The sequence below is a fragment of the Babylonia areolata genome, chromosome 11, assembly GCF_041734735.1.
Source record: "Babylonia areolata isolate BAREFJ2019XMU chromosome 11, ASM4173473v1, whole genome shotgun sequence".
Lineage (NCBI taxonomy): Eukaryota > Metazoa > Mollusca > Gastropoda > Neogastropoda > Buccinidae > Babylonia > Babylonia areolata.
In genome coordinates, this window is record NC_134886.1 from 42,142,769 (window position 1) to 42,157,248 (window position 14,480).

At 43.8% G+C, this 14,480-nt stretch overlaps 1 protein-coding gene across 2 annotated transcripts in view; it reads right to left on the minus strand.

Annotated features, from left to right (window-relative positions):
* LOC143287422 (protein kinase C iota type-like) overlaps positions 1-14,480 on the minus strand; it is a 57,399-nt gene that overhangs the window by 22,489 nt on the left and 20,430 nt on the right. For both annotated transcript variants that reach the window (XM_076595408.1, XM_076595407.1), the window contains 5 exons: positions 11,189-11,203; positions 9,234-9,395; positions 7,747-7,844; positions 5,442-5,578; positions 4,639-4,724 (listed from right to left, as the gene is read on the minus strand). In XM_076595408.1, coding sequence (XP_076451523.1) covers positions 4,639-4,724; positions 5,442-5,578; positions 7,747-7,844; positions 9,234-9,395; positions 11,189-11,203 — 498 coding nt within the window. The remainder of the gene's footprint in view (positions 1-4,638; positions 4,725-5,441; positions 5,579-7,746; positions 7,845-9,233; positions 9,396-11,188; positions 11,204-14,480) is intronic.

The window sequence follows — 14,480 nt, forward strand, 5'->3', positions numbered from 1 at the left end:
AGCTGTCAACCAGAAAGCAATCCATGTGTACACATATCTTCCAGAATGTGATCATGACTTCCTAATTCCTACATCCTCAAACTACATGTGATATGGATTAGGCATTACCTTCCAGAACATGATCATAACTTCCTAATTCACAGACCCTCGAACTACATGTGATATGGATTAGGCTTTATCCTCCAGAATGTGTTGATGACTTCCTAATTCACAGACCCTCAAACTACATGATATGGATCAGGCTTTATCCTCCAGAATGTGTTAATGACTTCCTAATTCACAGACCCTCAAACTACACATGATATGGATCAGGCTTTATCCTCCAGAATGTGTTGATGACTTCCTAATTCAGAACCTCAAACTGCATGTGATATGGATCAGGCTTTATCCTCCAGAATGTGTTGATGACTTCCTAATTCACAGACCCTCAAACTACATGTGATATGGATTAGGCTTTATCCTCCAGAATGTGTTGATGACTTCCTAATTCACAGACTCCCAAACTACATGTGATATGGATTAGGCATTATCTTCCAGAACATGATCATAACTTCCTAATTCACAGACCCTCAAACTACATGTGATATGGATTAGGCTTTATCCTCCAGAATGTGTTGATGACTTCCTAATTCCCAGACCCTCAAACTGCATGATATGGATTAGGCTTTATCCTCCAGAATGTGTTGATGATTTCCTAATTCAGAACCTCAAACTACATGTGGTATGGATCAGGCTTTATCCTCCAGAATGTGTTGATGACTTCCTAATTCAGAACCTCAAACTGCATGTGATATGGATCAGGCTTTATCCTCCAGAATGTGTTGATGACTTCCTAATTCACAGACCCTCAAACTACATGTGATATGGATTAGGCTTTATCCTCCAGAATGTGTTGATGACTTCCTAATTCACAGACCCTCAAACTACAAATGATATGGATTAGGCTTTATCCTCCAGAATGTGTTGATGACTTCCTAATTCACAGACCCTCAAACTACATGTGATATGGATTAGGCTTTATCCTCCAGAATGTGTTGATGACTTCCTAATTCACAGACCCTCAAACTGCATGATATGGATTAGGCTTTATCCTCCAGAATGTGTTGATGACTTCCTAATTCACAGACCCTCAAACTACAAGTGATATGGATTAGGCTTTATCCTCCAGAATGTGTTGATGACTTCCTAATTCACAGACCCTCAAACTACATATGATATGGATTAGGCTTTATCCTCCAGAATGTGTTGATGACTTCCTAATTCACAGACCCTCAAACTACATGTGATATGGATTAGGCTTTATCCTCCAGAATGTGTTGATGACTTCCTAATTCACAGACCCTCAAACTACATATGATATGGATTAGGCTTTATCCTCCAGAATGTGTTGATGACTTCCTAATTCACAGACCCTCAAACTACATGTGATATGGATTAGGCTTTATCCTCCAGAATGTGTTGATGACTTCCTAATTCACAGACCCTCAAACTGCATGATATGGATTAGGCTTTATCCTCCAGAATGTGTTGATGATTTCCTAATTCAGAACCTCAAACTACATGTGATATGGATCAGGCTTTATCCTCCAGAATGTGTTGATGACTTCCTAATTCACAGACCCTCAAACTACATGATATGGATCAGGCTTTATCCTACAGAATGTGTTGATGACTTCCTAATTCACAGAATCTCAAACTACATGATATGGATCAGGCTTTATCCTCCAGAATGTGTTGATGACTTCCTAATTCAGAACCTCAAACTGCATGTGATATGGATCAGGCTTTATCCTCCAGAATGTGTTGATGACTTCCTAATTCACAACCTCAAACTGCATGTGATATGGATTAGGCTTTATCCTCCAGAATGTGTTGATGACTTCCTAATTCAGAACCTCAAACTGCATGTGATATGGATTAGGCTTTATCCTCCAGAATGTGTTGATGACCCTCAAAGTACATGTGATATGGATTAGGCTTTATCCTCCAGAGTGTGTTGATGACTTCCTAATTCAGAACCTCAAACTGCATGTGATATGGATCAGGCTTTATCCTCCAGAATGTGTTGATGACCCTCAAAGTACATGTGATATGGATTAGGCTTTATCCTCCAGAATGTGTTGATGACTTCCTAATTCAGAACCTCAAACTGCATGTGATATGGATCAGGCTTTATCCTCCAGAATGTGTTGATGACTTCCTAATTCAGAACCTCAAACTACATGTGATATGGATCAGGCTTTATCCTCCAGAATGTGTTGATGACCCTCAAAGTACATGTGATATGGATCAGGCTTTATCCTCCAGAATGTGTTGATGACTTCCTAATTCAGAACCTCAAACTGCATGTGATATGGATTAGGCTTTATCCTCCAGAATGTGTTGATGACTTCCTAATTCACAGACCCTCAAACTACATGATATGGATTAGGCTTTATCCTCCAGAATGTGTTGATGACCCTCAAAGTACATGTGATATGGATCAGGCTTTATCCTGCAGACCACCAGATCTTCTGACGCAGTACAAAGCCTTACAGCCATCAGCAACCAAACAGAACTGTTTTCCCCTTTGGGTCATTTCTTTCTGTTTTTTTCTTTTTCTTTTTAATTTCTTTTTTGCCTGCCCCCCAAAGGATGGCTATCATATGTCATCTCCAATGAAAACTAAAGAGTCTGGCCGACTAAAATACAGAACACAGAAATAACTACACTTCATTTTGAAGTCCAATAAAGCAGCAATATGTGGACACCCATGAGTTTCCTTCAAAATGAAAACACATAATCTGCTATTTTGCAGCAAACAGAATCAAACTTTTAATCTTTAGCAAATGAAAGCTATGGCAATGACAAGCATTAACAACCAAATGATCAAACACCCAATGTACGCACATGGATAATGATGATTTAAAAAAAAAAAACCCTCTTTCTTTCTTCATTCACAAGTCAGCATTGTCCATTCCATTCCAATCTAAAAACTAGATCAACAGAAGTGCAAACATGCCAGCTGCTGTGCAAAGTGGTCAGCACTGCAGACGGTCAACTAGGACGACTCAGGTTCAAACCCCACCCGGGTAGCTTTTTCAGGGTAGCGTATCTCTCTCTGGCACATGGCCAACTCCTACACAGAACTGGGTGGGCTTGGGACTTGAATGGGGAGACTGGGAGAACACAGTTATGGGTAATCCACTTCAAAGTCGTGTCTTTGGGAATGTTGCTCAAATTTCCTGACCAGCACTGCAAGTGTCTTTTGGGGACTGACTGATTCTGGGACGTATGAGAGCACAGCGTTGTCGAGGAGTCTCACAACTAAATGAACACCCCGTCCCTCAATATCAGCACCCTCCCCCCCCACCACCCCAAACATCATTGAAATATACAAGATGAAATGTTCCAATTGTGGGGCACAAAACAAAACAAAAAACAAAAAAAAAGAAGTAAAAACACCAACAGGAAAATGCAACAGAAACTTCCAGAGAAATGAGTCACCAAGGTAAGAATGATCTCAAGTTTGAAATCAACCCACTGGAAGCAAAAACGATGATTGTCAGTCACTGCTCACTGTCACCAATCGATGGATAGCCTTTTCAAATTCGATTATCAGTGCAGGGTGAGGGAATGAAGTGTTAGAAACCAATACCAATTCTAATAAAGCTTATTCTATAAAGCAGATGACTTCAATATATTTTTTCAATTCAATTCAATTCAAAATACTTTATTATCTGCTTCAACCAAAAACAGAAAATTTTCTTTAGGCTCACTTAAAATAAAATAAAATGCCCGTCAGCACTGACACACCCTACACTTATCACCATGCACACATCAATAATTATGTAAAAAGAAAAACATGTGGGTAAGATACTATTACATTATGATTCAGAGTGTAACAACTGTGTGTGTGTTGCGTGTGTGTACATGCGTGTGCATGCATCGTTTTGTGTGTGCGCACAATGACATTTAAAGTCCACACAGGAGGGAGCGGGGGTTCTTCCCCCCCCCCCCCTTTTTCTGACGTGTATGAGAAAGTGTTCTCTGTGCAGTGTAAACCTGACGTGAGGAGAGGAATGAAACACTATGTTGTGTCAAGACAGAGAGACAAGTAGTTGATGAAAAAAGAAAAAAAAAGAGGCAAACAGAATAGGGAAGCAAATACAGAAAGAGCCAGACACATATACAGAGACAATCAAGGTGTGAGCGTATGTGTGTGTGTGAGGGGTGGGTAGCAGGTGGTGGGGGTTCCTCTGTGTGTGTGTGTGTGTGTGTGTGCGTGTGTGTGTGTGTGTGTGTGTGCATGTGTGCACATGTGTGTGTGTGTGTGTGTGCCTGTGTGTGTCTGTGTGGGTGTGTGTGTGTGTCTCCATATATATGTATGTGTGTGTGTGTCTCTCTATATATGTGTGTGTTTGTGTGTCTCCATATATACATGTGTGTGTGTGTGCATGAGCAGACATCCGTGCAGACATGTGCATGTTCGTAACTACGACAAAAATGATATGAAAAAAAAACAACAATAACAACAAAACATTCCCCTTTCTCTCTCTCTCTGTGTCCAGTCCCTCCGCCACTCTTCCCTCTTCATTCCACCCTGTCCCATTCCCCCACATCCACCCCACCCACCACATCCACCCCACCCCCCCATACCTTGCACATGCCATAGTCTGTCAGTTTGATGTGTCCATCCGAGTCCAGCAAGACATTGTCCAGCTTCAGATCTCTGTACACGATACCTGTCCACACACACACAAGGTACACATCACCTGTGATATATCTCCCAAGTGTTTTTTTTTTTCGTGGTTTCTTTTCCCCTTGTAGTGACACACATACACGCACACACTGACACACACACACTCTCTCTCTCTCTCTCTCACACACACATATGCACACATTCACACAAAGATACACACAGAAACACACATTCACACACACATATGCACACGCACACACACACACACATACACATGTACACACACACACACACATACACATGTACACACACACACACACACACACACACATGGTGTGTGTGTGTTCACCTCCCTCCACACACACAAACACACTCTAATGTGCACAGAGTGCATTCACCCTTCTCAGCTGTTTTCTCCACCCCCACGTCAACTATCACCCACACTGAAAAGATAATAATAATAATAATAATAATGGATACTTATATAGCACACTATCCAGAAATCTGCTCTAGGTGCTTTACAAAAACGATTTTGATAACATAAAACATTATATCTATGTTACATACACACACCAAAATGTGACCACACACACACACACACACACACACACGCACGCACGCACACACACACACACTGCATACATACATTTTAACATACATGTGTATCTAACAGCTACCCAAACACATACGCACACATAGGCAGGCACAAACAAGATGACAAACTAAAGCAACAACAGACACAAACAAGATATACACCGACCCCTCCTGTGGAGAAAGTTGAGGGCCAGACAGATCTCGGCAGAGTAGAAGCGGGCGTGTTCCTCTGGCAGGCGTCTCTGCCGCTGCATGTGGAACATCAGGTCTCCGCCATTGACAAACTCGATCACAAAGAACAGCCTGCGAGAAAGGAACCCATGATGCAGGAATGCTGGTCGTTCACACAGAGATACACATACACACACACTCACTCACTCACACACTCTCACACACGTTCACACACACACACACTCACACATAAACACACTCACACACATACACACACATACACTCAGACACACACACTCACACACACACAGACACCCAGACACGCACACACACTCATACAGATACACACACACACACACACTCACTCACACACACACACACATACACACACACACACACACACACACATACACTCAGACACACACAAACTCACACACACACAGACACTCAGACACACACACACACACTGCATGTGGAACATCAGGTCTCCGTCACTGACAAACTCAATCACAAACAACAGTCTGTGAGAAGGGAACTCATGATGCAGGACTGCTTGTCACACACACACATTTCCCACACACAGATGCATGCAGCAGATCTCAAAACCCCTCAGCAGACTTAATAAGAACAACAGAAGTGTTTATATATATATATGTTATTAAGATCTGAGAGCAAATTGTCTCAGTTTGTGCGCTCACTGAGATAAGAATCTGTGACAATTTCAACGACACATTTCGCTCTCAGGTCTAAGTAAAGTAGAATAATGAAACCTGCAATCAAAGCATTCCATTGCGATGTACCACCGCCTAATCCACAAGACTGCTATGGACTCACACCGTGAGAAAGAACTAGGACAGAAACAAGTCCTAGTCTATAAAAACCTTTTGGGTGGTAGTTGAATCCTCTTTGTTTTGACACGACGTTTCGGACCATAGGCCCGTTGTCAAGTGATTGACGTTTCGGACCATAGGCCCATTGTCAAGTGACAATGGGCCTATGGTCCGAAACGTCGCGTCAAAACAAAGAGGATTCAACTACCACCCAAAAGGTTTATATAAACTTTAGTTTTTTGTCTTTGAAGAATCCTGCAGTCATTCTTGTCTTCTTCCCAAGTCCTAGTCTATCAAACCCAGTCCCTTACCCCTGTAAACGGAGTATGGCTGCCTACATGGCGGGCTAAAAACGGTCATAGATGTAAAAGCCCACTCATGTACATACAAGTGAATGGGGGAGTTGCAGCCCATGAACAATGAAGAAGAACCCCAATCCCCAGTGCGGGGCTACAACCACAGCCATAATTCCTGCCCTGTAAGACACAATCTAAAATTTAAAAAAAATAAAAATAAAAATAAAAAAAATTTCTACTCAATCTTATCCCTGTGTCTCATCAGCTGTGTGCGCTTATCTGTGTCTGAAACCTAAATTCTGACTGCCACCTCTTGCAACAAACTCTGCAACAGTCTCTGGCAACATAACTGATCGCAGTAAACACACACGATCACACTGAATAGCAACACTAAAATGCATCAGCCTTACTGATGTTTGATTCAACATTTTTTATGTTCAACACCACACTAAACAGAAACAGTTGTATATGACTCCTTCTTCTTCTTCTTCTTCTGCATTCGTGGGCTGCAACTCCCACGTTCACTCGTATATACGCGAGTGGGCTTTTACGTGCATGACTGTTTTTAACCCGCCATGTAGGCAGCCATACTCCGCTTTCAGGGGTGTGCATGCTGGGTGTGTTCTTGTTTCCATAACCCACCGAACGCGGACATGGATTACAGGATCTTTAACGTGCGTATTTGATCTTCTGCTTGTGTATACACACGAAGGGGGTTCAGGCACTGGCAGGTCTGCACATATGTTGACCTGGGAGATCGTAAAAAATCTCCACCCTTTACCCACCAGGCGCCGTTACCTAGATTCAAACCCGGGACCCTCAGATTTAAAGTCCAACGCTTTAACCACTCGGCTACTGCGCCCGTCAATGCACCAATCAATATGGAGGACTTTCACTTTTCAAGATTCTCAGCAGATGCAAATGTGTCTGAGTGCGTATGTGTGTGTGCCTGAAATCTGACTGAATGACACAGGAAACGAATGATGAGCAGCCTGTTGTGCAAACGACCCCCCGAGTTTGTTAAGCACTTAGAGCTTGGTCCCTGACCGATGATAGGCGCTATATCAGTATCCACATCACTGATTCGTTCACCATCCCCTAGCCCCCACCCCTCCCCACCCTGCACCCCTCACGCACAGCCACACCCTCACAAAGCCACACTCGTGTCACAGACCTGGACTCGCTCTGGAAACAGGAGTGCAGGCCGACCAGGAAGGGGTAGTTGGTGGCCGTCTCAAACACATGCTTCTCCGTCTGCACCCAGTCTATGTCCTGCCCCAGAGATCAACATTGTCACTTTACACTCACAGTCTGTGTCAGGATCAACATCGTCACTCTACACTCACAGTCTATGTCAGGATCAACATCGTCACTCTACACTCACAGTCTGTGTCCTGACAACAGGATCAACATCGTCACTCTACACTCACAGTCTATGTCCTGACAACAGGATCAACATCGTCACTCTACACTCACAGTCTGTGTCAGGATCAACATCGTCACTCTACACTCACAGTCTATGTCCTGACAACAGGATCAACATCGTCACTCTACACTCACAGTCTGTGTCCTGACAACAGGATCAACATCGTCACTCTACACTCACAGTCTATGTCCTGACAACAGGAACAACATCATCACTCTACACTCACAGTCTGTGTCAGGATCAACATCGTCACTCTACACTCACAGTCTATGTCAGGATCAACATCGTCACTCTACACTCACAGTCTATGTCCTGACAACAGGAACAACATCATCACTCTACACTCACAGTCTATGTCCTGACAACAGGATCAACATCATCACTCTACACTCACAGTCTATGTCAGGATCAACATCGTCACTCTACACTCACAGTCTATGTCCTGACAACAGGATCAACATCATCACTCTACACTCACAGTCTATGTCAGGATCAACATCATCACTCTACCCTCCTTATTAGTGTTAGTCCCCCCACCCCACCCCAGCCCCCAACCCTACAAGCTCATGGGGTGGGTGGGGGGTGGGGGGAACAAACGGAAATGCATACAAGCATGTCCGCGTGTGTGCACACGCAGGCATACATGTACTTGTGCACATGCTCTACGATAGTTCCCTCCTCCTCTACATGCTCGCAAGGGGGGACAAAAGAAAATTCCGACACACACACATCTCCCTCCCCCCCCACACACACACACTTATCCCTCCCTCTCAACCTGCCCCCTGACATGCATTTCCCCCAACCCCCTTCTACTCAACGTATTACCCCCTACTCTCTCCTCTTCCACCCTCACGCACATCGTCTCTCCCCTCCCACACATTTCCCCCTTACCCCCACCACTCCCCCTCCCACCCCACACACACATCTTCTACCCATCCTCTCCCGCTTCCCTCCCACTCACATCTCCTCCCACCCCTCAACTCACACACACACACATCTAACCTCCCAATTTCCCCCTACCCACCTCACACACACACATCTTCTCGCCTCCTTCCCCACCACCCCACCACACGTCTCCCACCTCACACACTTCTCCCTCTACCCATCAATCCCCGTCCCCTGACACTACACACACACACACACACACACACACACACAGAGCCACATTCCTAACACAACAACAAACTCTTCCCAACTATTCTTTTGCCAGCTAGGCAAGCAAAGTATTCACTCACCTCATCATCGTTGACCAGCTCCTTCTTGATGACCTTCATGGCGTAGATACGCTTGGTGCGTTTGTGCTCCACCTGAAGCACCTTGGCATAGCTGCCACGCCCGATGACTCTCAGCAGCTGGAAGTCCTGCAGACCCAGCAGGTTCTCAGGGCTGCCCGGTGCCTGACAACAGTTCACAGAGAGTGAGAGGGTGAGAGAAGGAGGGAGGGAGAGTGAGAGAGTGAGAGTGAGGGACGGAGGGAGAGTGAGAGAAGAGTGAGGGAGGGAGGGAGGGAGGGAGAGTGTGAGAGAGAGGGACGGAGGGAGAGTGAGAGAAGAGTGAGGGAGGGAGGGAGGGAAGAGTGAGGGAGGGAGGGAGAGTGAGAGAAGAGTGAGGGAGGGAGGGAGAGCGAGGGAAGAGGGAGGGAGGGAGGGGGGAGGGAGAGTATGAGAGAGTGAAAGCGAGGGAGGGAGAGGGAGAGAGAGACAGGGAGGGAGAGAGAGGGAGAGAAAGGGAGTGAGAGAGAGAGTGAGGGAGAGAGGGAGAGTGAGAGGAAGAGAGAGTGAGGGAGAGAGGGGTAGAGAAAGTGAGGGAGGTAGGGAGAGTGAGAGGGTGAGAGAGGGAGAGAGAGGGAGGAAGGGAGAGAGAGTAAGAGGGAGAGATGGGGAGAGAGAGTGTGGGAGGGAGGGAGATTGAAAAGGTGAGAGAGTGAGACGGGGAGAGAGAACTCAGATGATTTAATGCACTCGGTCTGATCAGGACTGCCCAACTAAAAAAAAAATTTTAAAAAAAACAACAAAAAATAAATTCAACTGCACAAAACCCTGTCACTTCTTGAAAAAACAACAACAAACAAAAAAAACTCACTTGGAAAAAAATCATCAGGAACAAAATAGTAAAGAACATACTCATATGCAAAGCATACACACCCCTATGACCCCTATGACAGGCAACATGCTGGCACATACTACTACTACTACTACTATAATAATATTTATGTAGCGCTGAATCTTGTGCAGAGGCAAATCAAAGTGCTTTCACACCAGTCACTCACCCGCATACATAACTCTAAAACTGAAGAAACTGAAGACAAGGAACAGGCAGAGGAGGTAGGCTATCTTGGGAAGAGGTTGGTTTTAAGGCCAGACTTGAAAGAACTGAGTGCAGAGAACTGACGAAGCGAAAGAGGAAGTTCATTCCAGACGCAAGGTCCAGAGACAGAGAAAGAATGGCAGCCAACAGAGGAGTGTTCGAATCTGGGTATGCGCAAACAGAGTAGATCCGAAACCGATCATAAAGAGCGAGATGGAGTGTGCAGGTGAAGGCAGCCACAGAGACAGGAAGGGGCAGATTTGTGAATACATTTATAACATGAGTGCTGATCTTACAATTTATTCTGTGTGAGACAAGGAGCCAATGGAGATGTTGCAAAAGATGAGTGATGTGCACAGATCTTTTCTTTCGGAGGACGAGTCGGGCACAAGAGTTTTGTATGTGCTGACAGGACTGAAATAATTATACAACTATACAAAAACACATTCATGGATACCCTTTCCCCTTTCAGAAAAAAACAAACAAAAAAAACAACAATAAAAACATGACAATAACAACAAACCATTCACATGCTACTACACTGTTACTTCCTCTTGATTTTTTTTTTTTTTCTCAAGGCCTGACTAAGCGTGTTGGGCTACGCCGCTGGTCAGGCATCTGCTTGGCAGATGTGGTGTAGCGTATATGGATTTGTCCGAACGCAGTGACGCCTCCTTGAGCTACTGAAACTGAAACTGTTAATTCCTCTTGAGAGGAAATGGAGAACATAAAGTTGACTTGACTCACACAACAAAACTGATGCATCACTCCAACATTTATGTCTCTCACCCCAGTGCCCACTGCCCATCCAACAAAACCAACACCAACAACAGCAGCAGCAACAACACAAGCAACAAGAACCAGTGAAAACTCGTCAGCTTACCTCCACCTTCGACGTCTATCGCACATCCATCCACCATGGCCCCCGCAAGCAGAGGAGAGAGAAAAAACAGAACACAAGTCATTGTCATTAGTATCATAAGCAAAAAAAACCCTACAGCCACACGCACACACCCACACACACGCACACACATACTCACACACTCATATGCACACTCAAACACATGCAGACATACACATACTCACACACATATAAGCACAAACACACACACATACAAAAACGCACACAAACACAAACACACATACACACACACACTCAGGCACACACACACATATACACATACACACACACACACCTAAATGGACACACGCAAATACACACACACAAACCTCATACTAACAGGCAAACAAATAACCAGCCCAGTTACCATTAACCCCTCCTCCCCCCTTGTCTTACGAAATAAAAAGAGGGTAAATTCAAATACATCATTCATGTGCAGAAAGCCCATCACAAAAAGACACAAACACAACCAATACATACAGTACATTATTGCACATAAATAAATACTGGACAGCATTTAACAATTACACTTCTAACGGCAAAAGACCAGAACAATCTGTGACTCAGAAAGGCAGGTTAACCCATAACTGCTGCTGACGAGTATGCTGATCAGTGAAGGACTGTTGCCTAGCTGGGGTAAAATAGAGCTTACAGTTCTGGATGTTGGTCACCATTCTTTATTTGGACTCCTTCCTTGAGGGACTGAATTGTTTTGTTCAGCAAAACCAATCACACTACTTAACTCATTCTACTCCAGGTACGAGTTAACTCATACCATCATTACTTCCCCTGCGGACCTGGTATGAGTAATCTTGTACAAATACACTATTCTAATTTTGGTTATTCTTGCTTGGTACAGTTAGCATTCTAAGCTGAACCATTTATGGATTCTGGAAGCATGAAAATGATGCTTGTTTGACTGATTAAATCAACAATTCCCTATCGATTTTTCTTGTTTTAGTGAACAACCCTACTTTTTACTGCAGTGGTCTCATGTAGTGCTGGTCCATGTGAGTTGTAGCAGGCATGTAGCTGTGGGGCACCATGAGTTAAAAGCACACACGAACTATTCTTGCACTTCTTAACTCAGTACTGCCAGTTTGCTGCCCTGACTTCCCCCACAAGAACTATTCTTGCACTTCTTAACTCAGTACTGCCAGTTTGCTTCCCTGACTTCCCCCACAAGAACTATTCTTGCACTTCTTAACTCAGTACTGCCAGTTTGCTTCCTTGACTTTCCCCACAAGAACTATTCTTGCACTTCTTAACTCAGTACTGCCAGTTTGCTTCCCTGACTTTCCCCACAGACGACAAAGTTGTATGGGTTAGTAAATAAAATCGCCAAAAAAACAAATGTTACAAGTTATAAACTGAAGATTTCCAAACTGATCAGTAATATAACTAGTTATTGGGGACAAAATATGAAACTACTTCCCTTCTCATGCTATCATCCAGTGAGATGATGAAAGTAACCATAATTTTTGTTCGAAATGTGCACACATATGACTTGTAAACAAATCCTGGAAAGCACACATTTGAAATGAACTGAATTCAGAATGTTATACAGCCCTGATGGGCCCCTTCATCTAATTCTGAAGTCCACATTGTGACAGAGAAGAAACTGGGACAGACACCTTTACTGACACACACTGTTCACATGAACCAGTCACCAAGAAAATAACTCTCCTGCTTGCGAGCACAGCAACACACACTGCATTTATTGGTCCCAGCAGAGAGTGGAAAGGTCAGTCAAGATATTCTTAGCTTTTAATGTCATGCAAATTAGGTGCCTTCCATTAAATTCAAAACTTTCTAAAGTCCCTATCAGGCTCCTTAGTCTGAAACAGCTGTAAACAGTAGAGCCCTCGACTGAGGCCCATCGTCAAGGGTGAGTTAACCCATTCAACCCTGAGAAGTTTTCAGCTTCTGCAGGCTTCCGTGCCACAATGGTGCAGAAAAAACAAACACAAAAAACATGCAGAAAATATACTGTTTTTCCTCCAAATTACATGTGGACACTGTAATATATTCTGTGTATCTGTATATACAGTATAACTCGAATCTAGATCTGAGTTCGTTTCACAGTAGCGTTCATAGATACAGCGGTTGGTAAGCCAAGGGGGTCTAACTCCTATCCAGTTCAGAGGATGTTACTAACATGTACTATGGATTTGGGAACAGGGTTTGCCGTCAGATGATAAACATCTGGATATATGCGACATACACCTCCAAAAACACCAATTACCATACAAGTCAGTTCCCTTTCTTTGCCATTTATGCATACGTAGGAACCTGAAAACAGTTTTAACGAGACAGATTTTTATGCCAGAGCAATGCACAGGCACAGGGCTCAAAGAGTAAAGAGCACAAAAGAAGTGTGTGTTCTTGCGCTTCACAGTCATGCCACACAAATCTCACTTCACCAAGGCTTCAAAGGGTTAACAAATAGTAAAGAGTGGTAACTCTCTCCATTCACAAGGCACACAACAAATGCTGTTTATGCATGATCGGTAAAAGGACAAGCCCGGCGCTTTCTTTTTGAAGAAGTGTCTGGGTTTGTTCCAATGTACCTTTTATTTTATTTTGTGTGCTAGCTGAATTGGTAGCGTAAGCAGCATTGACTTGAAGTTGTGCACCACACTTTACTATTTGTTAATCAGTTGTTCTCCTGGACTCACTGATCAACTTCAAGGGGTTAACACAACAGTTTGACTAACAAAAAATGCAGGAACTGAAGACAACTACTATTCAATCATGATCACCACCATACACAATAACAGACGGCATATCACACCAACAAAAGGAAACGTGGCCTAGTTGTTATACACTTGAGCGTCCCCAAGTTCACATCCCAAATACATACAGACAAGGACTCTTCCTTCCCCTCCACTGGACCATAACTGGCGGTGGTCTGTGTTAGTTAGTCTTTCTGATGAGATGCTAAAACGAGCTCCTATGTGTAGCATGCATTTTGCGCAAATAAAAGAAGAACCCATGGCAACAAAACAGTTGCAAAATTCTGTAGAAAAATCCACTCTGACAGTACTGTACACTTGCAGAAGGAAACAAAGAAATCCACTCTGACAGTACTGTACACTTGCAGAAGGAAAACAAAGAAATCCACTCTGACAGTACTGTACACTTGCAGAAGGAAACAAAGAAATCCACTCTGACAGTACTGTACACTTGCAGAAGGAAAAAAAGAAAGCACACAGTTGGTACTGCACTGTGGCAATACAGCCTGGATTTTACAGAGAAGTCTGTTGTCACAAAA